This window comes from Stylophora pistillata, chromosome 5 (assembly GCF_964205215.1).
Source record: "Stylophora pistillata chromosome 5, jaStyPist1.2, whole genome shotgun sequence".
Taxonomy (NCBI): Eukaryota; Metazoa; Cnidaria; class Anthozoa; order Scleractinia; family Pocilloporidae; genus Stylophora; species Stylophora pistillata.
In genome coordinates, this window is record NC_142523.1 from 14,420,424 (window position 1) to 14,448,386 (window position 27,963).

Sequence of the window (27,963 nt, forward strand, 5' to 3'; positions counted from 1 at the left end):
ATGCCCCACGTAAAGACATTAAACTTTGATTACTATTAGTATTACCATTACTATTACTCGTTACCGTTTTTTCTGTCGCCATTTTGCTAGAACGTTTTCGCCAACATACTCAGTCCTTTGGCAGACGGGAAATGGCACTCGTTTCCAGCTCTATCTGCAAAATGGCGGTAGAGCTACAAATCCCGCGGGTCTTCCCCCGGGATCCTGCTACGAAAGTGCAAGAGCAATCCAATCCCCCGAACCAATCAACAACAACAACAACAACATTGACTTTATTTTTTTAAAATTAAAGAAATAAAGGCTTTTGTAGCTCGCAGTTAGCAAAGCTATTCTAGGCGGGCTACCTAAACAGACACTGTATAGGCTCTCACACATACACACACACACAGACACACACACACACACACACACACACACACACACACACACACGCAACAATGAAATAAATAAATAAATGAGCAAATAAATATAAATAATAAATAATAGTAGTGATAATTATGTTAAAGGTTTTAACTGAGCCAGTCACACAAGGGAGTTTTTAACAGGTCAAAGAGAAAGCTAATCAGTTGAAATACAAATATAAGCTGGAAAGGTCAAGGTAGCGCAAGTCAACTTTAATCTCCTCAATTTCAAGAATTTTCAAAAGCAAGTAAGTTAGCTCACGTTTAAAAGGTGCTTTCCTTAGCTTACGAATTTCAGGGGGGATGCCATTCCATATATTCGCACCAACTCTAGAAAAGGAAAACAACTGATGATTTGTTCTCGCCTGTTTTATATAAAAGCTTCCAGCTACTGAGAAACGAGTAGAGTAGGAATGAACCTGTTCAGAGTGAGTAAAAAGTTCAGAAATATTGGGAGGAGCACAGCGATTTTTGATGTCATGTAACAGAGAGGCAACCAATTTGAAGTAAAGCATTTTTATCTGTAGAATTCCCGAACGACTAAAAAGAGGAGCACTGTGAGATGTATAATCGGAAAAGTACGTCAGACGAAGAACCCGCTTTTGTAAAATGACGATTTTCTTTAGATGAGTATTCGCGGCTTGGCCCCAAGCAACGAGACCACAGGAAATATACGGTTCAATGAGCGAGCGGTAAATGTTTATAAGAGTAATGAGCGGTACCAAGTGTCTTAGCCTTGCAACAATACCGATACCTTTGCTTATTTTCGTGGAAATGTAGTTAATATGATGCTTCCAGGAGAGATTACCGTCAATTAGAACACCTAGGTATTTAACATATGTCTTACGTTCAAGAGATACCAATTGCTCCGAGTTATTATCAAGTATTTTAAGGTTTACTTCTCGGTATAGTTTGTGTTGATAAGGATGAAAAATAACGAAATTAGATTTAGATGCGTTAAGAGATAATTTATTTGAATTCAGCCATTCACACAACTTTAATAACTCTTCATTGACGACAACTTCAAGTTTGTTTAGATCTTTTTCTGCATATAGTAAATTGGTATCATCAGCAAATAGGTAAAAGTCAAACTTTTTAGAGGAACGATGCATGTCATTGACATAAATTAAGAAAAGAAGCGGACCAAGTACAGAACCTTGAGGGACTCCACACACTATTCTCTCTTTGCTAGAGACAATAGAACCGATTTGGGTTGATTGCATCCCGACAGACAAGTATGACGAGAACCAGTCATTAATCAATCCTCTAATTCCATAATGGTGTAATTTATGCAACAAAATCGAATGATCAACCGTGTCGAAGGCCTTTTTCAACTCAATGAAAATGCCACAGGAATATAATTTTTTATCAATGTTGTTTTGGATTGTATTTAGAATATCCAGAATTGCATGTTGAGTTGAGCAGTTCTCTCTAAATCCATATTGCGATGTGAAAAATACATCATTCTTATTTATAAAAGATTTTAGGCGTTTGTACATTAGTTTTTCGAATATTCGATTAAACACGGACAGTAACGATATTGGGCGATAATTGTTTGGGTCAGTTTCATCATCCGCTTTATAAACTGGAATTACTATAGCGTGCTTTAATTTGTGGGGATAGATACCAGTTGAAATGGACATGTTCATTAGTTCAGCTAGGGTATGAGATATAGCTTGACGTGCGGACTTCAAAAGACGAACTGGACATGAATAAAGTCCGTAGGCTTTTTCTGATGGAGTACTCAAAATTTCCATTTCAATTTCAGTAGAAGTGACGGCGTCAAAGAAGAAAGAATTGGTGTAATTTGAATTCCCTAAGTAATCCTTAAAGTCCCTGGTGGATAATGGTATGCTATTTGCAAGTTTAGGTCCGACAGATGCGAAATGATAATTCAATGCATTAGCTATTTCTGATTGGTTTTGTGTTGTACCCCGGTTGTCTGGAAGCTGGAGCGACGATACGAGCTTAGTCTTTTTGTGCTTATTAATTAAAGTGTTAATCCCCTCCCAAGTTTTTTTCATATTATTTAGGTTGCTACTAAAAAAGGATTGATAGTAAAGTCTTTTACTCTGGCGAGTAAGGCTTAAAATTGTGTTCCTGTACAGCTTGTATGTAGCCATGTCACCAGAGTAAAAGAGATCGTTCTTTATTTTTATTGATCTACGTAAACCTCTAGTTATCCACGGTTTAGATAGTTGCTTGGCCTTGCGTTTTGATACAATTTTGAGAGGAGCATGTCTACTAACAAGTTTATTCAATTTGTTGTAGAACAAAGAAAAGCGTTTGTCAATAGAGCCATTAGAGATCAAACCGGTCCAGTCAGTTTGAGAAATATCACTAATAAAGTTTTCTTCCGAGAATCTCGAATAGTCACGGATTTTAGTTCCCTGATAGCGAGATTCTAAAGATAGAGAATGGATGATGCAAAATTGAGAGTAGTGGTCACTTATATCTGAGACAATGTTGCCGCTGGAGAGTTTAAAGCCAATTCTGTTAACAAGAATATTGTCAATAAGTTTGGCAGAATTATTAAGGACTCTTGTAGGCTTATCAATTACTGGAAAAAAGGAGTAACTTTGCAGAGACAGCAGAAAGTTATGAGAAAAATCACAGGTTTCAGATATGAGGAGATCAATGTTGAAGTCGCCCATGACATATATCGGTTTATTAGTAAAGCTTGGTCTTTCTATTGTCATATCGAAATACGTTTGAAATTGTTCAGGAGAAGTATGTTGCCGATAGATTACACCACATATAACATTTTTACTTTTTAAAAATTCGAGTTCAATCCATAAGGCCTGGAAAGCCTCGTTAGAGGTTTTTGCGAGGACTGTGTAATTTAAACTGGCGTCAACATACATACCGACACCTCCACAAGAAAGAGGAGTTGGCACCTGTTCGAATTGGTAATTAGGTATATGTGGATTAAAGTCTATTCTGGCCGAATTTGTAATTTTAGTTTCGGTTATTCCGATTACGCTGAAGTGGTAGTCTAGTTCATCCAGTAAATGTACTTGCAGATTTTCAAGGTTACGGCGAAGGCTTCGTACATTATTATGTAGAATTGAGAAAGATGTTTTGTTTTCATCTCGCATGAGATCGTTTTTAAACTTGCAAAAGCCATGTGGTGAGAAATATACACCACTTTCATAAATGGCCGCCGGATTCATATTCTTTTGTTTAAATTCAAATTAGCCTCCCCAGCCTCGCTTGAGATAATGTATTCTTTTGAATTTTGAACTGGAGAACGAGGTCAGAAAGGCTAATTTAAATTTAAACAAAACAATGTTAATCCGGCAGCCATTTATGAAAGTGGTCAATTGGCTTCCAATTTGTTGATTATTTAGGTTGCTATCAGGATTGACACTACTTTGAGTATTCAAACTAAAAATATCTAATTCATGGAGGCTACGGAGCTTATCTAAGTACTTTTTCGGGATACAATAAATATATGAAGTTCATATATTTATTGAAAACAAATATATGAATATATATTTATTGAAAACAAATATATGAACTTCATATATTTATTGTATCTCATTTATCACTTTCACGGGTTTATTACGAATCAACTTAACGGCCTGCTCCCAGTTGGCTTGTTAGCTCAATTGGTAGAGCGCTGCACTAGTATCGCAGAGGTCAGTGGTTCGAGTCCCGTACAGGCCTGATTTTTTTCAGGTCTGATTTTCGCTATTGCATAAATAGCGCTATCTACTGCGAGGATCGCGCATCATATGTATCTAATACCGTAGTTCAAAATATATGAACTTCATATATTTCATTGTATCTGATTTATCACTTTCGCGGGTTTATTACGAATCAACTTAACGGCCTGCTCCCAGTTGGCTTGTTAGCTCAATTGGTAGAGCGCTGCACTAGTATCGCAGAGGTCAGTGGTTCGAATCCCATACAGGCCTGATTTTTTTCAGGTCTGATTTTCGCTATTGCATAAATAGCGCTATCTACTGCGAAGGATCGTGCATCATACGTAAGTACTTTTTCGTTGGCAAGTTACTGTTCAGGCTATTATTGAACTGACCATGCGTTCGGATGATATCAATATTTGAGAACGGAAGGTTTTTTAATAAAGATTTGTTTGCTCGGCAAACATATCTGTCACTTAGGACTACCATTGAGAGTTGTTATTACAAGATATATACTTGGCTTTGGTCTCCGTTTTCCAGGTTGAGCAAATCACCAATATTCTTGATCTTGATAGCTTGAGTCGTAGCATCTTTCCGTAAATAAACAAAGGAGCCCTTTGACCAACAGTACTGGTAATAATGCTGTTCTTTAAACTTCTTCGCCTCGAACAGGACTGTTTGCATTCGGGGTGACAAATGATCAAAAATTCTAACCGCGCTTAACGAGGCATCCTCGGGGAGTCCAACGGGGGCCGGGTCCAATTTGCATGCATCTTTACGATGATTCATGACGCTTTCTTTGGCTAAACGCCTGAAAAATCTACAAACTAACGGCTTTGGCTTGCCATTGTTATTCCTGCTGGGAACACGATGGGCGGTGTCAATGTCATACATCGATACTTCAGCTCCCGTTTCTTTAATGATGTTTAGGCAAAGCTTGCATATCGAGTCTGCGGATTCATCTTGCAGCCTCTCAGGCACTCCCACAATTTTTACATTATACTGGATACTATGTTCTTGAATTTCGTCAATAGCATTTCCAATAATATGGCTTTCAGCTCTTCGAGTTTGGTGCTTAGTCGCTGGAGTTCGTCTTTGGCCATGCCGCTAAAGAGATGGAAGTCGCCGTATTTCTTGCTCTAGAACTCTACACATTGGGCACCTCCTTCGCTGGGCAGAACTTCTTCGCTTCTGTCGCTATGTCGCTGTATCAACTCCTTCAATCTAGCTACCTCGTCCGATATTGACGATAGTTGCGCTTTAAGTATGTTATTCTCCTTCTTCAAAGCCACAACTGACCCAGGCATTGCACAATGGCCACACGAAAGGACACACAATAAAAATTGAATACAAAAATAAGAAAAACAAAGAATATAAAGAAACTTAGCGGAGTTCAAAAATTCACAACCCTCTTGACCAACATCCGCTGACCGATCCCCCCATCCCGGGCTTGAAATTAGCGAACAAAGCTGACAAATCCCGCGCCATGCCCGCGTATGTCGCAGGGGTTATCCCCACCCCCTCCCCGGGATGGCCACTGATAAGCGTATAAGGAAAGAAACCGTAGGGAAGCCATTAAAAGTGCGGTTATCTGTCCAAACCTTACCATTTTGAAGGGGATGGCACGTCGATTTCCCCGGTGGAAACACCCTCTTTGCAAGTAATTAGAACAAATTTCAAATAGTCGTTAACATGGTCATATCAATTTCCTTCTTCCTGTGCAGTATTGTCTTCATCGACTGCTCGTTTCGATAGAATGTTATTACGTATCAACCCCCGCCAGCTTTGTTGCCGTGACCAATTTCGCATAAATGAATCCTTACACCATAGCTTAGTATTCATATTCGTCACTCTAGTCTGTCCTCTTTAAATTACACTTCCCGTAGCACTGAAAAGATTGAAAAGGCGAATTTGTTTGACAATCAGGAGTTTCTTAAATTGGTGATAATTTCCTCTATTTCCTTGACCTCATGTATGATTTAACAATGCTGTAAGGACAAAATTAGAAGCCAGTCACCCTTAGCCGGCTAAAAAACGCAACAGCTTACGCGCTTTTAGGTATGAAACTAGTTTCGAATTTGTGATCCGTTTTAACTTCGTTTTAAGCATCTTTTTTTTTTTTTATTTTCAAAACTTAATTCCTTGACGATCAACAAAACTGACCGTTCTTGATTATCTGGGTAATTTTTTTTTTCTCTTTCCGTCCTTTCCGTCCATCAGTTTGCTGCATTTTAAACGTATTGTGTTTAGAGGCTCAAAGAGGAGAAGATCAATCCCAAAGATGAATCTCCGAGCTTGGAACAAAGGAACTTGAGTCGACCGGAGAGAAATCACTCAATTTATTTCCTGCGAAAAATACCTTTGTTACATACTATGAAGCCGACTCTACATGTATTTGCAGGTTGGAAAGAGGTTTTTAATTTTTTGTATATTATTATCATTTATTTTAAAGCTATAAAGTGCACCCTTCGTTTGAAAGCATTCCGACAAGATTTCAATTTTCCGGAGCACATGGTAACGGGAGACTACGTTTTATCCAAAGCACAATTAAGAGGTTAAAATGGCTGACAGGTCCCTCCCCCCCACTACCTGCACTTGCATTTATAGCTTGTAATTTTTTTTTTTTTTTCATCCATAGACCAGTTATTATTCGTCGCCCTGATGGAAATGGGGGGGGGAGGTTTCGGATTAATTCTAAATTCTACCAACACTGGCTACTGCGTAGCCAGGCTCCTAAGGGAGGGAAGAGAGGAGGGGACAGTGAAAAAATGGGATCTCTCCTTCATATTCTATTATTGATGACTGATCCTTCCTTAGTTCCCCTTGGAACCATATGATTGCAACCACAATCAAATCCTCCAACGCTCCCCTCCCCCCCCCCCCCCCCCCTCGGCGATAAATATCGACTGGTCTTAAAAACAGGAAAGTGTTAACCTTGATATTAAAAGTAATCTTATGTTCGCAGTTTATGACTCCATTAGCTACAAAGCGATGCAAAGCCTTTTCATGGCTGCTTGCTGCTCAGTGAAAGCTTAGACGAAAATTGCATAGACATCAACGCAAGTGGTGCCTCCATTGTCTCTCTCAAGAGCATTCGTCAGATCTTCGCCATACCACACCTGTAGCTCTTGGTTGTAGCTGACGAGGGAGGGGCTGAAAGAGGACAGTACTAACTCTGGGGAAAGGGAGTTATATCCAGGAACCTTGGACCATTTAGCTCCATTATGTACGATGAACTGGCTTGGTGGCAACAGAACATCCTTAGTCGCGGTTGTTATGACAACATTAATCTTGCCCAGTACATAGAAGTACGAGCCACAGCCCCAGTAGGACCAATAGGAGACATAACGTTTGTCACAGGTCACGTACCCGTACAGGTGAACCAACTTCACAGCGGCCAGCTTTTTATCAGCTGTTTTAATATGGAATTTGCCAAACTCTTCGTTCTTTGCGCCAAAACACACTGGTGCGACATTCTGCTTTTGCCATCTATCTGTAGAGTAAACAGAAATTGAATTAAATCTAAATATATATGTGCCTGTTTATTAGGGACCGCCACTCTATTCATCAACTGGGGTTAGGGAAGGGAGGAGTAGGTGAGGATTTTGAATGTGTCATGATAAAATTGACCTGATCCCCCCTAAGGCTTTAGATATTCTTTTGATCCTCCCAATCACCCCCCTCCCCCCGCCGTTGCTTGAAATTTATTTTTTTAATAGTCACCCCTTTATACATTGATAGTGATGACTGAGCCCCCGTCTGTCCCTCCCCCCCCCCTGAAAACCATGTGATCCTCCCTAAAATCCTCCATCTCCGGCCCCACCACAGGCTGTAAATCAACCTCGTTCCCAGGGCGTTTCCCTTTAATTGGGGGTGGGGTGGGCACAGGGCCTTTCCTTAAGTTCCCTCCCCACCCCCAACTAAGGGAAAAGACTGACAGTTTCTAAAGAAACTGATTGGGGCTGCGTCGGCGGGGGGGGGAGGGGGTTACGAAATAATTTGGATATATCAACAAAGTTGAAATGGTAAATTGGCCACCATAACGATTACAAAAGCTGACGTTTCGAGCGTTAGCCCTTCGTCGAATCGAATAAAGGTATTGTGGGTTGCGTGTGCTTTTAAAGGCAGAAAATGGAGTTACGTTATCGGTGGGAACATTGCAACGAGAAAAAACACGAATAGATTAGTGGAATGAAAAGCGTTCGTTGATACCTGTGGGATTTAGACTTCCGGTTTGAAAGATGAGCTTTTGTTCAAGAGTTTTACAGCTTTCCGTGCTGCCTAAATGTAAGGAAAGACCGCAGATTGCCATGTGTTGCTTAGAATGATTAGGTAAATTAAAATGTCTAGCGACTGGTTTCGATGAGTCCTTGTCATTCCTTTCCACGTCTCGAAGGTATTCTCGGAATCGGTCACCTAGTCTTCTGCCTGTTTCGCTGATTTAGATCTTTTTGCAATAAGTGCAAGTTATGTAATAACTTTGGCGGAGGTGCACGTGAAGTGATCGGTGATCCATTAAGATCACCGATCCATTAAGATCACCGATCACTTCACGTGCACCTCAGCTAATGTAATCTATTGCATAACTTGCACTTATTGCAAAAAGATATACATCGGAGAAACAGGCAGAAGACTAGGTGACCGATTCCGAGAACACCTTCGAGACGTGGAAAAGAATGACAAGGACACATCGAAACCAATCGCTAGACATTTTAATTTACCTAATCATTCTAAACAACATATAAGAATCTGCGGTCTTTCCTTACACTCAGGTAGCACGGAAAGCCGTAAAACTCTTTAACAAAAGCTCATCTTTCAAACCTGCAGTCTAAATCCCACAGGGATCAACGAACGCTTTTCATTCCATTAAGTTATTCGAGTTTTTCTCGTTGCCATGTTCCCCCCAATAACGTAGCTCCATTTTCTGCCTTTAAAAGCACACACAACCCACAATTCCTCTATTCGCTCCGACGAAGGGCTAACGCTCGAAACGTCAACTCTTATAGCTATTAGACACTCCTAAACTTGGTGACGTCAATTTGGTTGTCTTTATACAACAAATTCTTCGTTCTGATCTTCGATGTCCGTAATGGAGATATTCGACTGTATCGTAAATCAATGGAAACTTTTAACTTTGAAGTAATCATAGAAATAGTGTTAACTTTGTGGCAAACGGATGTTTAAAGCTCTGCCATTAGTTTGTTTAGTTGAACTAAACAGAAATGGAGAAGAAATGGAGACAGAAATTTAGAAGAAGAAAGTTTGATTTTCATCGCTCTCGCAGCGAAACTATGCATTTTCAGCATAAGCAGAAGGTTTTTATGAAATTTAGTCCCTCGCTCTTGAATCGAAACTTTGTCGCTTCAGCATAAGCGGAAGGTTTCATGAGATTTAGTTCCTTCTAGCTCAATGCGATCTTGCCTTCGAAATTCCGGTTTCGAAGTCTTGGAAAATATTTTCTCGACCTCTTCCGCGAAGTCAGTCAAAATGTCTGAAGATTTCCTGATAATACATGGCAATATCGTAAATACATGCTCTGAGGTCGCGATTTCCCCAACACTCGGAAAAATTTATCTTCTCAAAGTAAGAGCTGATAGAGTTGAAGATTCGTAGAAACCAGGCGAGATGATGCGCTTTTTACTGATTGCCTTACAAGGATTATTTTACCTACTTAGATTGGGCTTTTCCAAATTTTGCCTGGATAAGACTTTCCACGCTTTGACGATTGTTTTCTACTTACGCGGGATGGCACAAACTGCATCGTGGCAGAAACACCAATCGATATTTACGTCTCATTTTAAAAATCTCGCTCCGATAAAGACAAAATGAGTTCACAAACCTGCAGCACTCCTCTTTACGGCCAAGAAGCTAAGATTTAAAATGAACAGGAAAACGAAACTGGATTTCATCTTTAACTTAAGCACGGCGATTTGAAATAATAGTGCGACTCCTCAACAGTCTATGTTAGCTCTGGAATGAGTCAATTCTTCTGTTTGACCAAAGTTTAATCCACTAACGCGAGAGCTAGCCCGAAATAATTGACCGCAAAGTACATTCCTAATAGTATTTAGATAAAACTCTTAAGTTCCATGTCTTACGTAACAATGGATCGGCAGACCACGGAACCTGCGGAAACGTTATTTTTTGGTGAAAAATGAAAGAACACAACGATGACATGCTAGAAATGTATGCTCTTTACAAGCAAGGCACCTCCGGAGATTGCAACACAGGTAATAAAATAACTTCTCGTTTTCGTGTTGTTCGTCGGATCGTAGCAGTCAATGTTTTTTAGTAAGCTACTTAAAAGTTACAGACGAAGTTACAGACAAAAACATTTGTGAGTCGATCGCACACATGATAACCATCTTTGCTCTTGTTTTTAATGGACTTTAGACCTCATCAAGCATTGTATTGTAGTGTCATCAACAGAAAAGGATCTTATTGGTCAGTTCTTTGGTCTTCTGAATATGAAACCATCGTAATCATGTAATTTGCGAGAGTGTTCTTGAATGCCCTTGAAAGATTTTGCACAATAAACACGCCCCTTAATTTCCCAACCCTTTGACATTGTTGAGATCCAATTTACATTTTTTTGTACTTAATTTTTCCTTTCTGGCTTATAGCTATTTTGAGCTATTTGCATTTATTTTTCTTATTTGAAGTGTTAGCGCTCTCACTGGCTTTAATTTATAGACAAAGAAGAAAGAAAAACTTTTCCCATCGTATTTTCCATGCAATTTCAAGGTTTATGTCTTGATGCAACACTGACTGAACATGATACATGCAGCCTGGCCTGGTAGGAAAGAAGCCTTGTTCAGAGAAAGTGGGCAATTATCAGCACACCTAGCAATGTGGACATGCTAGAAATTTATGCTCATTACGACCAATGTACCTTCGGAGATTGCAACACAGGCAATAAAATAACTTCTCGCTTTCGTGTTGTTTCAGATCGTAGCAGTCAATGCTAAGTCAAGTCTAAGCTACAACTAATTTACTGATCACGACCTTTGCTCTTGTTTTTAACGGACTTTAGACCTCACCAAGCATTGTATTGCAGCGTCATCAACAGAAAAGGATCTTTATGGTTCTTTGGTCTTTTGATTATGAAACCACTGTAAACAAGCTATTTGCGAGAGTTTTCTTAGATGCCCTAGAAAGCCCTGACCCAATAAACATGTCCTTTCATTTCCTAACCCTTGGGCGTTGTTGAAATCAAAGTTACATTTTATAATTCATCTCCGTCGGGAGAAAAAAATGTTTTCCCAGCATATTTTCCGATTTCAAGGTATATGTCTGAGTGCAACAGAGATTGACCGTGATACATGGAGTCTGATCTGGAAGGAAAAAAATTGTATTTAAGGAAAGAGGGAGATTAGCAGTGATAAAGACAGCCTGAAAAATTTAGGATTTTTTTTAAGACAGAGTGAGAAGAAGTATAGCATATATTAGGATTTAGTGAATAAATCTACTGCAGTTACTATTTTACTTGAGATTGAAGCAGCAAACTTTAGCAATGATGTTCTATCTCCCAAGAGTGACCAAGACAGAATTCCTCATTACTTTATTAATACAATATTAAGCAGACAAATGATGAGAATAAAGAAAGATATCAGTTTGGGGATTATTATTTGATCCAATACCAAATTCTCCGAACTAACGTCATAAGAAATGTATGGCAAACCGCATAGAGAATTACAAAATGAGATCATGGTATGGAGCTCGAGACCGACTCGAAACATACCGTCAGCTTTGAAACAAAACGCAATTATACCAGTTTATTTTATGAGTGTTCATTGAATCTGTACGCGACGAATTAATACAGAATTCACGTAAAAACCTTCGCTTCAACTCGAGTTTCACATCGCAAAAACCCCAGTAAACATCAATAAAATTCGCGACCGTAACCCAACAGATCGCCATAAATCGCACTCATTTTCCACGCTTTGACGGTTGTTTTGTACTTATACAGGATGAGGTGACACAGACCGCACCGGGCAGAAACGCCGATCTACTGATATAAATATACTATTTACAATTAAAAGACGTCTCATTTTGAAACTTTCGCTCCGATGAAGACAAAATGAGTTGACAAACCTGCCGCAGCGCTCCTCCTCACGGCCACCAAGCTAAGATTTAAAACGAGCAGGAAAATGAAACTGGATTTCATCTTTGAATTAAGCACGGCAACTTGCGTTAAGAACGGCTGTGCTGACTCATGTGTAATAAATCATCATTTCAAGCCGTATGAAAATAATTTAATCCACTGACGCAACCAACCAATCACATTGACTGACAGAATAACATTCCTTGCATATTAAGACAAAATGTTAAGTTTCCGAAAAATGATCAATAACATCCGAGAAAATTAACACCGCCATTAAGCGAGGGTCACGCTCTCATGTCTGTCGGCTTGTCTCTGGCGAGAATTATTGAAATTATCTTTTTAAAGCACCGTATGCAATGCTTCATAGCGAAGCAGTGAATTAAAGTTCTCAAACTCATTAATTATTCATAAGTTGATAATCCAACTAAGACACGCCAATTTCGTCACGTGCATGTGGTTTGAAAACTCCAGTGAAACACTGGAGTGACGCGCTATCCACGAATTTCATATAATATCAAATCCTTGGTTGAGTTCGATAAAGCACCAAACTCTAGGGAACTCGTTTCTTGATCAGATTAAAATAACAAACTTGCTGACAGCATGTGAAAAAATTCGTGAATATCACCATTTTCTTTTATTCCTGAGGCGCAATTGAGAAGCTATTTCAAAAACTCGTACATCGGGTTTCATCAGGGTTTCCAAACACTCGAAACAATAAAGGCACTCGGTCTGCGGCCCTGTGCTTTCATCAGTTTTCTCGTGTCTGGAAACCCTGATGAAACCCGATGCACGAGTTTTTGAAATAGTACATTAAGAGACTGATAGCGATACTCTCCTAGAGGATATCAGGATCTAGGTAACAGCAAGAAAAGTGCTTTAATTTTTCTAATCACCCTGCGCGGCTGCATAATCCCTTACTTGATGTAACCTTTCCCTAGGTCGACCGGAGCTCGCACATCTAAACATGGTAAAGGACGTTTTATATGACTTGCTTACTAGGTACTAATGCGTTGATTAATTTTTTTCTCTCTTTTGTGACAGACAGCGAAAACCACAGAGAGACGCCCAACACTGTTGCAACATAGCTAGTCTGAGTCGTGTCACGCGACCTGCGAAGGCAGGGATAATTAATTCTTTATGTGTACCCCCTCGTTCCATCTTTTACAATATTTTTTCGCTCTTGCATGATTATGGATTGTTTGTATCTTAAATCAAATTCTGGTCACACTAATCTTGCCGATCTTGCGAGGATTTAATTACTTAATTTCATTTTTGATGAAGAAATTGGTCGCTTTTGGCCTTTAGAAACGTTTTGAAAATGATTTTCGCTAGTCTTTTTAACTTGTGGTACGCGAAGCGTAGGAACGAGTTTTGCGGCGACTGCGAAATGCAAGTGAGTCTCATTGTCATTCGCCCAAGCCCGACGCCATACTGGAATTCGTAATCAGGCATTAAAAGATAGCGAGGCTTGGTACAGTTTATTCACCAGAAGTAACTTTCAGGCGTGACGCTCCTCTATGGTGGGTATTATCAATTTTCTCAGCCCAAGCCTGTGTCGGCATCCTGCTGACATTCAGAGGAGCCAGTGCATTTTTCTTACTCCCACCTGAATCCTGGCTGATGGCTGCATCTCTCGTTTTTAGCGCTCTTTTGTCTTCCCTCTTTTTGAACACCACGTGACGGTTTTTCTCAACTCTTACATAGTTTATGTCAGCAAAGTTTTCCTTGAAGTCACCCGACCCCAGGGGATGTTTCAAAAACTGACTGAGGGCAGACTGGAGTCGACTGTTTCGTACTTAGTATCTTATCGGGTCTCGGGCAGTATTGATATGAAGGCTGTAGAACACAAAGAAAGCACACCAGGATTTGGCCAGGCCTTCCTCTAAATCCACCACTGCTATTTTGTTTATGTCATTTATTTTCGGTAGTTAGATTTAGTGTAATTTAATTTTGTTGTAGAAACCACTGGTCGAGAAATAAACGTATATGGTTCGGATAGCCATTGAGTGATGTTACTGGTGTGTACGTTACAACCTGTTTTGTTTTCGATTTTATTGCACGAATCGTCAAGAAGCCAAGAATTGCAACACAAATAATGAAGAATGCCATGAATGATTCAACTAACTATTCTCCTTCGGCTTAAATCTCTGCTCTGTAGTCCTGCACATGGGCATCACCGAGATTAATTTTCAGAAGTGAAACGGAGAAGAGCATTATCAATACGATGCTAATGAGCCAGATCAGAAAAACGCATAATAAGGCTTTCCTGTTGCTTTTCCAGACGTTGTACCTGAGGTCGTAGGAAATGGCCAGAAAAATATTTACAATCATCGCCAGCAGCGAGCTAAGGTTGACAGCGATGTAAACTCGGTCAAAGAAACTTGTTATGATTGCCAAGGTCTTCCCTCAAAACCAACTGGCTTCAGGACGGAGTAGATCGTGTACAGCGGCAAGTAGATGACTGCATTGAGTAGTCCAAATAGAGCGAGGTTGGAAAGGAGAATGTTTGGGACTGTTCGTAGCGATTTGAATCAAATAACAATCGCAATAATGAAGCCATTACCACAAGCAGATACCAAAATTAAAATGGTGATTAGCCCGCACATTATCAATTTCCTGGAGAACGATTCGAAGATGACCATTTTGTTTAATTTTTTCTTCAAGCTTCTCTTTGTTTGAGAGAGACACCTTCCTCTGCGTTGGACTCGAAATTTCTTGTTTGCTTAGCTTATGGAGTGTATATGTATTGTTATGAAAGAGTTTTTCATACCAAGTTCTATTTCTTGTCTAGAACTAGAAAAGACATCCTGTGTATGGTGTTCATAAGATTTCTAATGGAAAGATAAAGCGGAAATTGGATGGAAATGTGGTTGGCTGACCTTATTAACGATTTCTTTCAAAGACAGAGTTCATCTACATGCAGACATTTTTGTGAAGAACCATTGTGTACACCAAGTATACAAGACTTGATTTGGCACCTTCTGCCACTCACATACACTAAAACCACATCGTCTCTAATCTTCTTGGACGCTGAGCATGCATTTTTTTGAAAAACTATCGCAGCTCAGGTGATTTCATCGCACAACCGCGCTGTTAATGTGCACACGGGAAAGCAGGCAATAAATCTTGCGAGCGCGAGTGATTCAGATCAGAACGCACGCGGTTTCTTGTCTGCGTCTGGATGCATTCTCAGCCCGCACGTGATCAGAGTGAGAGAGACGATAAAAGCCTCGATGATGTAATGGTTCGCTTGTCGCTCTCTGAATGGAAGACATTTATTTCGCGCTCTCTAGCCCTAAAACCCAGGAATATAAAAAAATGGTCACAAAAACGTGACAAAATGCTGGATACTGAGAGAGAGCGGATAATTTATTACCCTCTCACTGAGCAATATGTAGTTAGGGTTGTTGGAGACAACAGACCATTTCATTTCTATACCTCAAACACAGACAATATTCATCTTGGTAATTTCTGTCATATTAAACTTAAACAATGAAACTCCTCATAAAAGGAGGTTTCCACGTAAGTCTTTGTAAAACATTTGGCATTCTTGTTATTAATCACTAACTTCTTATTACGATAGACGCTTTGTTTTAACGCAGAAAAATATCGATGTTTTGGATAATTCCAAAACACCTCCTTTTTCCTTCGCTCTGAAGAAGAGCTAAGGCAGTTCAAAAATCCAAATGGCTAACAATTCTATTTCATTTTACTCTACACACGTGTGTTTATTTCCCTTTTTTTACGGCAAATCTACTTTTCGGATTACATTACTGACAATTTTATTCCTTAGAATGGAGTTATCCTTAAACATCAACGTATAAAAAGTAAAAGAAGCAGCACTGTTACGAACAGTCGTCCTTGATAGAAACAAACGTCTCATCTAACAAATCTTTGAAATGTAGGTACATGCTATGCCATTTTTGAAATAAAAGTTTCCCACTTAAAAAAAATATACTTTTTGCACTATTTACAAAGAAAACTTATTAATCATCACTACATTTAATAGACACTTATAAGAAAATTAATCAAAATGTAGTCATTAAATTGTTTCAAATTTGGGTCCAATATTTCTTTCACTAATAATTACTTTTTGTGACGAGACAGAGCATTTTTCATTAGAGCGTCGAAAGTAATCAGGGATTCTTTTACTCTAATTCGCGCTGTGATTGATACAGAAAACTCGTGCCATTCCCTCAACCAGTCAGATGCAAAACTAAAACCAATCATGACTTGGTCGCCCGGGTTTTCCCGCGTTTTTGGCGGTTTGCTCGTTTTATTTTGAGTTCTCTTTGGCTCTTTAAGGTGTTTTCCGCTCTTCTGATTGGTCCATTGTAGTGACTTTGGTTTAGGTTTTACGACTCTAAATCGAGAAGCGCTCTGGCGATAAATTCCAGCCTTTATTTTCCTCTCTTTTTGGCTCTGGTTTAATAATTTGTAATACCAATTTTAAAACTTTCGTGTCACATTTTAAATGGCAAAATAAATTTAAAATCCCACCTCTCTCGTACGAAAGGCAATTACTTCTTTTTCAAAAAATAAAATTTTCTAAAATGCCTACACCACAAAGTTGGTTTAACTGGTGCAGACAAACATAGTAGCATTTCTCCATTCGAAACACAGTTTCGTCAAGAAAGGTGTATTTCTCCAGGCAAATGAAGAATACTCCCTCAGAAGTGTATGCTGTCAGCTGTTCTTCAAAACAAACTGGAAGTCTTCAGGAAGAGCCGTGACGAAAGGTTCAATTGTTGTTTGACTTCAAGGCTCACAGGAGAGTACATAGAAGCTGAAACAGCCTGAAAGATCAATATGGCTGATTAGATTCTAAGAAAGAAACCCTTGATGCAGCACAACGGACAACATCATTACAACGTACATTAGCATATATGCAGAAGTTTGATCGCTGTGCACAGTATAGTACTGCTCTGTTGCTTTCATTTGAAGGATCTCTCATGAAGGTTTTATCGACATTGGTAAGCACAAAATGGCGGTCGGACGCTGGTCGTTTGCGCTCTCTCGTTATTTATGTATTCTGTTTCTGCTCTCAACTATCATCTTTTCGTTACGCGTTTGTCGTGTATCTAATCCTGCTGCGGCTCTCCTGGTTGCGTTTAATGGTGACAGGCTCAACGTTTCATCTCGAAACCACTGTTCCAGTCGTCACTACAGCACAAGTCCATCAACTCCGCCATTTTGGAAGGCAAGAGCCGGACTTAAACTCGTCAAGCTTTCTTTGTGTGCAGGTTATTTGGTTCTACTGTCTGGTGATGTTAGTCTTAACCCTGGGCCTGTTAATGGTCTGGATGACGTTGTTAAACTCCGTGGACTCAAGTTTATTCACCAAAACATACAAAGCCTTGGCGATAAAATTGATCAGCTTCGCCTACTGTTACAAGAACTCCAGTCAGGCATACAAATAATTACTCTGTCTGAGACCTGGATCAAGGCCGACAGGAGTGACAGTGAATATGAAATACCGGGTTATAAACTTTTTCGGAAGGACAGAAAGGGAAATCATGGCGGCGTTGCGGTTTTTGTTCATGACGAGTTAGTGGCTACGCGAAGGGATGATCTTGAATTGGACACCGTAGAAGGAATGTGGCTGGAAATTGTTGTTCCTAAATCACGCAGCTTTCTTGTTGGAAATTTTTACAGACCCGATCGTACCTCGCGGTATTACGATAAGGACTTTATGTTAAAGCTGAATGGTATCTTAGATACTGCTTCAGCTGAGGGCAAAGAGATGCTCCTTTTTGGTGACTTCAATTGTTGTTTTATGTCTAGTCACCGAAATGACTCTGATTGTAAACAACTTAAATCGCTATTCAGGAGTTTAAATATCAAGCAGCTAATCGACCAGCCCACAAGGATTACTAAAAACTCTAAGTCACTTATTGATTTAGTCGCTGTCAGTTGCCCGCAAAATGTGTGTGAGTCGGGGGTAGTTTCCACCCATTTAAGTGACCATGAACTGGTTTATTGTGTGCGTAAATTAAACTGGAAAAGAGCACCTTCCCAAGTCAAGACCTTCCGAAATTATGCGCATTTCAATGTTGACGCTTTTCGCAAAGATCTGAAGGGTGTTACCTGGAACTCTGCTCCTGGTCCCGATGGACCTGCCATTGTTAATGATCTCTGGCATGACTTTAAGCGAAAATTTGTCACGATTGCTGATCGTCATGCACCACTGACGCAGCGCCGCGTGCGCGGCATTGACAATTGTCCCTGGCTAAACAAGAGCATAAAGGTGACTATGCACCAGCGTAATTATTTTCACAAAAAAGCTATCAAGAGTAATGCCTCAGAAGATTGGGCTAACTACCGCCATTTTCGCAATCGTGTGACAAATGAAATAAGGTCAGCGAAAGCGTCTTACAATAAACGGCTCATCGAGGAAAGTGGTGGCGATTACAGTTTGTTTTGGAAGACGATGAAGAAAATCCTACCGGGTGAAAAGAAAGCTACTTCTCCAAACATCAAAGTAGACGGCGCTATCTCTTCTGACAAACATTGCATTGCCAACGCATTTAACAAGTTTTTCGCATCTGCAGCAAGCAAATTGATGGCCACCTTACGGAAAACTTGTGGTCATAAACAACGTTATTCCGTTACTCCTGCCTGTCAGTATCCGCCGTTTAATTTTCTTGAGATCTCTGGGGAGTTTGTTATGTCTCAACTACGTAGCCTGAAATCTGGGAAGGCCGTGGGTTTGGACCGCATACCGGCTCGCCTGTTAAAAGATTCTGCGGACATTGTAGCTAAGCCTGTGGCGTTTATTATCAACACCTCGTTGCGTACTGCCCAAGTTCCTAGTGATTGGAAATCCGCACGGGTCATTCCACTTTTTAAGAAAGGAAAGGCTGATGAGATGGACAATTATCGCCCGATTTCCATTTTACCTGTTTTATCTAAGGTTTTAGAACGGGCTGTACATATCCAACTCTACAAATATCTCCAGCAAAACAAGATTTTGAGCCCTTATCAGTGCGGGTTTCGGAAGTATCACTCGACAGAATTCGCTGCTCTTAGTTTTTCTGATAATATTCGAAGGAACATGGATCAAGGTCAATTAACTGGTGCTGTGTTTATTGACCTTCGCAAAGCTTTTGACACTGTGAATCATGCGGTACTTCTGGACAAGCTTTCCAATTTGGGGATTTTGGATAAAGAGCATGGCTGGTTTACGGATTACCTGTCGAACCGCACCCAAGTTGTAGAGTTTCAAGGGGTGACTTCTACTTCAGAAGCCGTCTCTACTGGAGTGCCTCAGGGTTCTATTCTCGGGCCACTATTGTTTATTCTACACATTAATGATTTACAGGAAGTAGTGTCCGATTGCAATATTCTGATGTACGCCGATGACACTGTTCTATACTGTTCATCCTCTCAAGCCTCTATCATTCAAGACAAGCTGAATGCTGAACTGTCTAAAATTGATGACTGGCTTTCTTTTAATAGTCTGTTTGTTAATGTAACAAAAACTGAAGCTATGCTTTTCGGAACCGCCCCTAGATTATCTGCTGTTAACTCCTTTTCTATTACTTTAAATAACAATGTAATTAAGCGGGTTTTTCATTTCACTTATCTAGGTATAGTTTTTGATGACCGCCTTAGCTGGAATGAGCAAATAAAGCAACTAATTTCGAAGGCGGGAAAACGCATAGGAATGCTCGGCAGGCTTCGTAGAAGCCTTACTAGAGAGAGTGCAAATGTAGTGTATTGTAGTCTAATTAGGCCAATTTTAGAATACTGTGTATGTGTGTGGGGCTGTTGCGGGGAAGGTCGCAAACAAGACCTTGAAGCCCTCCAAAACCGGGCTGCTAGGATAGTGGCTAGAACTGTGCGCAGCAAGCAGGCAATGGACGTTCTGAAATGGCCCACGTTGGAGGAGCGCCGACGTAAATCTGTCTTTAAACTCGTTAAGAAATGCCTGCAAGGTCAATGTCCCCAATATTTTAAACAATATTTTAAACGTAATAATACAATCCATGCGCGTGCTACTAGACAAAGCAACCTCTTACATCCGCCTGCTGTGAGAACTGAGATTGCAAAAAGATCCTTCTATTATTATGGTTGCACTCTTTTTAACGAATTATCTTAATGATATTTCGTGTTATACATCTTTTAATCTTTTACTTGTAAATAGTTCTCTATTTATATTATTACCTGTTTTAGTGTAATGTTTTAATGTTGTTGCTCAGGGCTCCCATTGATAACAGACAGCTTTTTGCGTCTGAAGGGGCTACCCTGAGCCTTATAAATTAATAAAGGTTTTCACTTCACATAATTAAAAGATACAACTTCTCTGCACAATATAATAAAGAGTACCGCATGAAACTACTGCTCGGTAGCTGTCGTCTCAACGGCCTCAGACCAGGGTTTCATTCTCGGAATTCGAAAACTACCGTGAAAAGTAAACGAGAACGTATAGAGAATGGACAAGTTTAGCATACCAGCTTCTCTTTGATCTGTAAGAACAGATCAACTGTCCCAACTTCCTGCTTGTCTTGAATCCAGCCAACAACATACTGCGTAAAAACGAGAACGAAAACCTCATTAAAAAAAAACAGCACAATAGTGTATACTAATGTCCAAAATTGGATGATAGTGTCCGAAATTGAACGATGTTGTCCGAAAATGGTCGATAATGTCCGAAATCGGACGATAATGTGCGAAATCGAACGATAGTATCTGAATTGGACGATAGTATCCAGAATCGGACATAAGTTTGCGAAATCGGACGATAGTGTCTAGAATTGAACGATAGTGTCCGAAATCGGACGATAATGTATGGAATTGGACAATAGCGTCTGAAATCTGACAAAAGGGTCAGAAATTGGACAGTAGAATCCGAAATCACACAATTGTGTTCGAAATTGGACAACTGCGTCCTAAATTTGACGATACCATCCAAAATTTTGCTATGGTGCCTGAAATTAGACAATAGCACCCGAAATCAGATGAAACCGAACGTAGGGTCCGAAGAAAACTGTTATAAATCAGTACTTACAGCCTTTCCGAGGGCTGTTACATCAACTCTTACCATTTTGAAGAGGGAAGCTCGTCGATTTCCTTAGTTGAAATACCCTCCTTGCAAGTAATTAGAACAAATTTCAAACAGTTAACATAGTCGTATCAACTTCCTTCCTCCTGAGCAATATTGCCCTGCTCGACTGCTCGTTTCGATGGAATGTCATTACGTATCAACCCCCGCCAGCTTTGTTGCCATACCAACTTCGCATAAATTAATCCCTACACCTTAACTTAGTATTCATATTCTTCATTCTAGCCTGTCCTCTTTACATTACATTTCCCGTAGGATTGAAAAGGCGAATTTGTTTGACAATCAGGAGTTTCATAAATTAGTGATAATATCCTTTATTCCCTTAACCTCATGTATGATTTAACGGCAAAACTTTAAGCCGGTCACTCTTCGTCGGTTAAAAAACGCAACAGCTTACGCGCTTTCAGGTATCAAAATAGTTTCGAATTTTTGATCCATTTTAACTTCCTTTCAAGCGTCTTTTTTATTTTTTTTTTAATTTCAAAGCTTAATTCCTTGACGATCGACAAATTAAAATGACCGTTCTTTATTATCTGGGTAATTGCTTTTCTTTTTCCGTCTTTTCCGTCCATCAGTTTGCAGCATTTTAAACCGCAGTGTTCAGAGGCTCAAAGAGTAGAAGATCAATCCCCAACATGAATCCCTAAACTTGGAAAAAAGAAACTTCAGTCGATCGTAGAGCAGCTGCTCATTTATTTCCAGCGAAAAATACTTTTGTTACATGATATAAAGCTGACCCTACTTGTATCTGCACTTGGAAAGGGGTTTTAATTTTTAAGCACAACTAAGGGCCGTTAAAATGGCTGAAGGGTCCTACCTACACTAGCATTTATGGTTACCAATTAATTCCTTTTTGTCTTCCTTAGTGACCACTCATTATTTATCACCCTGAACAAAGGAGGATGGGGGGGGGGGGGGGGAGGGGAGGGGGAGGGTTCGGACTATTTCTACATTCTACCAATTCAATAAGAATAATTGACCCTATCAGAAAACTGCAGCCTGCGAAGCCAGACTCCTAAATGAGGGAAGGTAGGGGACTGTGGATGAATAGGATAAAGGAAACGCCCAATTTTATATAATCCCCTCTTCATTTCTCTGTTACTGGTGGCTGAACCTCTCTTCGTTCCCCTTGAAACCATGTGATTCCGACCGCAATCAAATCCTCCTACGCTCCCCTACCCCCCCCCCCTCCATAACAAATAACGATGGTCTCAAAAACAGGAAAATGATAACATTGATATTGAAAATAAGCTTATGTTCCCACTTTATGATTTCATTAGCTACAAAGCGATGAGATTTTCTGTCATGGCTGCTTGCTCCTCAGTGAAAGCTCAGACGTAAATTGCATAGACATCAACGCAAGCGGTGCCTCCATTGTCTCCCTCGGCACTATTCATCAGATCTTCGCCATACCATATCCGTAGCTCTTGGTTGTGGCTAACGTGGGCGGGGCTGAAAAAGGACAGCACTAGGTTTGGGGAAAGGGAGTCATATCCGGGAACCCTGGACCATTTACCTCCATGATGTTCAATGAACTGGCTTGGTGGCAAAAGAACGTGATTGCCCGAGGTTGTTATTACGACATTTATCTTGCCCAGTCCCCAGCCGTACAAGCCACAGCCCCAGTAAGACCAATAGGAGACATGTCGTGCGTCACAGGTCACGTACCCGTACAGGTGTTCCAACATCACAGCGGCCAGCCTTCCTCCAGAATCTCGAAGAAAGAACTTGCCAAATTGTCCGTCCTTTGCCCCAAAACACACTGGTGAGGTATTCTGCTTTTCCCATTCATCTACAGAGTAAAAAGAAACGAAATCAAAGATAAGTTTGCCCGTTTATTAAGGATCGTTCTCTATTTATCGGATGGGGAGAAGGGAGGGGTGGGCGGGTATTTAAGTTTTTAAATGTGTCATGATAAAATTTACCTGATCCCTCATAAGGCTTTATAATATCCTTATGATCCCCGCCCGTCGATGACAGATAATTTTCTTTAGTCACTTTATACCCTGTTAGTGACGACTGAGTCCTCTTCTTTCCCTCCCCCCCCCTGAAAACCATGTGATCCTCCCTAAAATCCTCCATTTCCCCACCAATGGCCGCCTATCTCTTATAGTTATTGCTGCACAGCGAGCGTAGCCAGCGAGCAGCATTCTAATCAGGATTGGAAAAGTATATAGGGGATGCGAATTCTCGAATACGTCACTTTTTACCAGAATGCACTGTCCAGAGTACACTGCGCCACAATTGTTGTGTTTAGTGTATTGCGTTACATAGCGTTACTACTGTGATAGCCTGCATAGCCAGGCTCTTTTAGGGGGGCGAGGGGTGGAGGAAAGGGAAAGAGGAGGGAAGGGAGAGCCTGTCATGGCGGACACAGGTAGCTCTTTTACTGGAGCAAAGAAAGGCAAAAAACCGTCTTCAAACCGATCAAACGAATTTTGTACACTTTGTAAAAAGCGCCTTCGAATTTTGTATTGTTATCGTGTAAGCTATACATTCTTCAGTAATATTTTTAGAGCACCGAACGATCCGTCCAAGAAACCGCTGTCAGAATCTCTCAAAAGCATTGGAGTTATTGTCGAAAACGAAGAAAACTGTTCACAAGTAGTCTGTGGGACTTGCGGAAGACAATTGCGAGGTCTTTATGAATCATACCAGTGTTCACCAGTCTTTAAGTCGAAAGGAGTCGTCTGAGTTATACAAGGCGAAGAGAAAAGTCGATCATGTAGTGACACCATCAAGATCAATTCCTGGAAATCGCAAGACACGCAGAGAACTATCACCAGGAAAATCTAAGTCAAGAAAGGAACTTTTCTCAAAAGGCAAAGAGAACGATTTACCGACAGAAAAAGATTCATTCGAAGAGGCACGAAGAAAGTACGGAAATGAAAATGTGGCTCTTTCGAAGTTAAACATAGACGAGCTGGACACGTCGCACGGATCTACGACCAAGGTTGTGACTGAGTATCCTTCGGGAAATGTAACTGTTAGAAGTAATTTACTGATGTAGAAAAATCAATATTTTCAAATATCTGTATTTCGAAATGGGAACATGTTATCAACTCAATATTCATCTATCCTGATCTCCACGAGAAACTATTTCGAAGTTTAAAGGAAATCTTGTCAGATCTAGTGGCAAAATCGCTATTAAATCTTTCCTCAAGAATAAATGTTAACTTGAAGTGATTTGCTCTGCCTTCAAATCAAAATTCTCGCCTTTAAAGTTCCTAAATCGTTGCTCCACTTCTTGTATTTTTACATCGAAAAGCTCACTCTTGTCCGCTATTTTGAACAAGAATTGTGACTCAGATGAGATATTGATTGACAGGTAATCGACCAATAGGAATCACCCAATCTTTTTCCGACCAATAGGAATTTCTCGCACCGAAACTAAGCGACAAATAAACGAAAACAATAGGGCCAGTGCACTCCCCCCTCCCTCCTCTTTCTCCTTCCCCAACCCCTCCCCCCCTAAAAGAGCCTGGCCACGCAGGCTACTACTGTGAGGACATGTACTCAGTCGTGTTGTTAATCTACTTTTGTAAGTAAAGGCAAATTAACTAATAGCGAGTATTGTATGCTGAATCTACTATCTTGATCACCGAATAAAGCACAATTGAATTAGAGCAATGAAAGGAATCACTTGATCAATGAATAACTTTACTTGCGTAAGTTGACAGACTGGTAAGCCGGAAAGCAAAGTGGGTGTTGATGGGCTTGTGCGACTCCTGCCATTCGCTGCTCTTAAAGTTCAGCTCTCATCAAGATATCTCTTGATGATTTCCCTTCGCGATGTAATAAATATAAGATGTCATTTCCCCAACCGTATGTTCTTGAGGTTTGGCAAGATGAGATTGTATTACAAAAGGCAGTATTCTTCTTCTGTGCGCGCGTTTTTTTCTATGTTTTTAGGGCTCTGTAATATTCTGATGATCCTCATTTATTCAAAGTCATTTTCTGTAGTCCCCCCCCTTTTATAATCTGTTAGCGATGACTGATCCCTCTTAAATTCTCATTGAAATCCATGCGATTTCCTCAAAAATCATCAAATTCGTACCTGAAACACAGCATTCAAAAGCACACAGGGCCACAAAAGCAAACACGAAAACTGCAGAGATCTTCATTGATGTCTCCGTTTGGCCGTCTTGGATGCTTGAGAGAAAATAAGAAGATTCAGTATAAGGGATTGGATGAGATATACTATCATTGACACAAAATATCAGCTACGAGAAAAAACTACATAACTGTGAGATTCGATTGGATTCGGCCAGAAAGATTAAGGCACGATTTTGCGCGGACCAGCTTTGTGCACGTGTCTGGATTGGAGATTCTAGTAGCTGTAGCTACCGCGGGAAATGATCGAGGCACGAATGATGTCAAAAAACGAACCCCTCTCTCCTCTTCAGCTCTACGCCCAAAGCCTGAGAATATGTTTCTTTTCACTCAAGGATAGGCCAGGCGAACAAATATACTAACAAACTAAAGCCTATCCTCTTAAATAACCAGTTAGAGAGTCTAACTGATAAATTAGGTATGGCATAGGCCTTGGATAAAGTTTCGCAAGAGAAAAGTACACCACTCTGAACAAAACAACAATCTTTTTAAGAAACTAGCTGCCATCGAAAAGTCAGCTCCGTCTTTGTTTTTGGAACAAAAAGAGAATTTGAGGTACAGAATAAGGAGAAAACTTACTTTGTACAACTTGTCAGAAGATTATAGAACTGCTCGAATTCTGCTAGGTAGCTCGAACAAAACTGAGCAACTTGTGGGCGAGAAAGAAACGGAACAGCTTTTTTAAACGATTTTGATTGCATAAACAAGAGTTTATATATGGAAATTCATCGTGGGAGAGCGCTTGAGGCCAGATAAAGACAAAAGTTTTATTAAGTGTTTTTAAGCGAAATTTATGTAAGATCACGTACAGTCACTCTCCACTAAACAGTGATCAGATTCAATTTCCCTGAGTATACGATTGACGTACCTCAGCAGAATTAAGCCCAAAATGTTGTTCATGATTAAAGGACTTTTTGAAAAAGTGAGGTGCCAACCGAGGTAACCCTCTTTTGAGCTGATGACGCTAACAAGCACTTGTTTCTCTTTGACATTACCTAGGGGTCATTCCGAAATTGCGGCAAGCTTATTGAAGCGGGTTTCTTTCAAGATTTAGCCGTTTTTGTGGTGTTGTTGACGTGTTGCTTTTTAGCGTCAAACCATAGTTATATTTTTAGACATTTTATACTTAATTGAACAAAGTAGAAATGCTTTCTACAATTATTTACAGGACAAAAGTGATGCTTGCTAATTGTTAGTAGATAGAAAATTATGCTTGCCGATCTTTCCTCCGAAGCGGACTTTTCTGCTCAATAGTATTTTCTCTCAAAATATAGCAGTTTTGCTCTATGACAATTTTACACTATTAAGCAATTCCTATCGATCGTGTGTAATGAAAATGAGGTCACATACTTTTACCCTCCACTGCCCCATGGTGACAAGAAGACAACGATTTGGCATGATCGGCATGAACTTCATATTAACATAGCTCTGCAGAATTGAAACTCAAAATACTGTTCATGAACAAGGGTTTTTTTTGGGCAGAAAATCTTAACTCAGCTAACATGACTAAGCGGCTAACCTACATGTCTGTCTTTTGTACAGATGATGCTAACAACCACTTAAGCTTGTTTCTTTCTGACATTACTTAGAGATCATTCAGAAATGACTAGGCAAGCTTATTAAAGCAAAAATAGTACTATAAAGGACTTCAACCTTCGGAGCTAGCCAACCGTCGCGTGAAAATGAATCCCTTCATCGCTATCTAAATGGAATACTAAGTTATAACTCAGAGGCACTATTTGGTATGATCAACATAGCTATCGAAATCGATAAACAATTTATATCAGGAAATCTGACTGTTTTCAAAAGTAACATGACATTAGTATTCACAAACACTATACGAATTTTCTATAAAACAGTGATGTTTGTGTCATCATGGACGCTTAAGTGATTTTGTGTGATAAAAACGTGTCTTTGTCCGATGCTGTAAGGAGGCAGTTAATGATGGTACGATAACGGTAGACAATAATTGAGTTTAAAAAGAAAAAAAAAAAGAAAAAACATCATTTTTGAGTGCCATCAACAAAGACAATGTTCAGGAAGTAATTAGATGAAACAGTCTACTTCAGACCAACCCTTTTATCCAGCTTAAATAACGTGGTTTACGCTTCTGATTTGCGGGATAAATGGCCCAGTATAAAGATTATTTCAAACTTGTTATTTTTTGCCAAATAGAACTTAGGTCTACAAATAAATGCCATCCGTAATTGGTTTTTATTGGCATTATGCCTAGTGCAGCTTAACTCGTAACAGTTGTTGCATGACTTGCAAAGTATGTTGTTTTTACCAGTATTTTATCCGAGTGCGCAAATCAGTAAGCTTACAAATTTTATACAGGACATTGCGAGTTTCAAAGAAGATTTAGCTGTTTCGCTTTGTGTTCGTTTTGTACGTTTTATGACGCAAAACCAGGGGTGTGTTACCTTCTAGCGTCATGATCTAGTATATTTTTGCACTTCATTGATCAAAATAGAAAGGCTCTCTAATGCAAATTTTTAACGTGGAGTTCTGCTTGATCATGCGGAGATCCCTCTATGCGCCATTTTTCAGCCGTTTTCCTCAATGCTAGCTTTAAGGTCGGCACACACGAGGGGACTAGTCCCTGCGACTAGTCTCAGCGACCAGTTTCATGCG

The 27,963-nt window shown here is 40.0% G+C and overlaps 2 protein-coding genes and 1 pseudogene across 3 annotated transcripts; all 3 read right to left on the reverse strand.

The window, feature by feature from the left end:
• Window positions 1-3,948: 3,948 nt before the first annotated feature.
• On the reverse strand, window positions 3,949-5,370 carry LOC148730420 (uncharacterized; annotated as a pseudogene).
• Window positions 5,371-6,370: 1,000 nt separating this feature from the next.
• Window positions 6,371-12,295, reverse strand: LOC111335807 (uncharacterized). Of its 2 annotated transcripts, none has more exons than XM_022941796.2 (2): window positions 12,143-12,295; window positions 6,371-7,541 (listed from the first exon to the last, which is right to left on the reverse strand). In XM_022941796.2, the coding sequence occupies exons 1-2, from the start codon at window positions 12,213-12,215 to the stop codon at window positions 7,081-7,083; spliced, it is 534 nt and encodes a 177-aa protein (XP_022797531.2). In that variant the 5' UTR covers window positions 12,216-12,295; the 3' UTR covers window positions 6,371-7,080. The 2 variants fall into 2 exon arrangements, with proteins under 2 accessions (XP_022797531.2, XP_022797532.2); XM_022941797.2 differs by lacking the exon at window positions 12,143-12,295 and adding an exon at window positions 9,888-10,048.
• Window positions 12,296-21,887: 9,592 nt separating this feature from the next.
• LOC111335804 (uncharacterized) lies at window positions 21,888-26,063 on the reverse strand. The gene is made up of 3 exons (XM_022941794.2): window positions 25,909-26,063; window positions 25,274-25,368; window positions 21,888-23,008 (listed from the first exon to the last, which is right to left on the reverse strand). The coding sequence occupies exons 1-3, from the start codon at window positions 26,028-26,030 to the stop codon at window positions 22,548-22,550; spliced, it is 678 nt and encodes a 225-aa protein (XP_022797529.2). The 5' UTR covers window positions 26,031-26,063; the 3' UTR covers window positions 21,888-22,547.
• Window positions 26,064-27,963: the final 1,900 nt, after the last annotated feature.

What these genes read in the sequence shown, in the direction of transcription:
- LOC111335807 (XM_022941796.2), bottom strand. Translation starts at nt 12,215, where the DNA reads ATGAAATCCAGTTTCATTTTCCTGCTCGTTTTAAATCTTAGCTTGGTG. An exon ending in GAGGAGGAGCGCTGCGGCAG is followed by an intron (nt 7,542 to 12,142) that starts GTTTGTCAACTC and finishes TTTACTCTACAG; the next exon opens with ATAGATGGCAAAAGCAGAAT.
- LOC111335804 (XM_022941794.2), bottom strand. Translation starts at nt 26,030, where the DNA reads ATGCAATCAAAATCGTTTAAAAAAGCTGTTCCGTTTCTTTCTCGCCCA. An exon ending in CTTCTGACAAGTTGTACAAA is followed by an intron (nt 25,369 to 25,908) that starts GTAAGTTTTCTC and finishes TTTTCTCTCAAG; the next exon opens with CATCCAAGACGGCCAAACGG. An exon ending in TTTTGAATGCTGTGTTTCAG is followed by an intron (nt 23,009 to 25,273) that starts GTACGAATTTGA and finishes TTTACTCTGTAG; the next exon opens with ATGAATGGGAAAAGCAGAAT.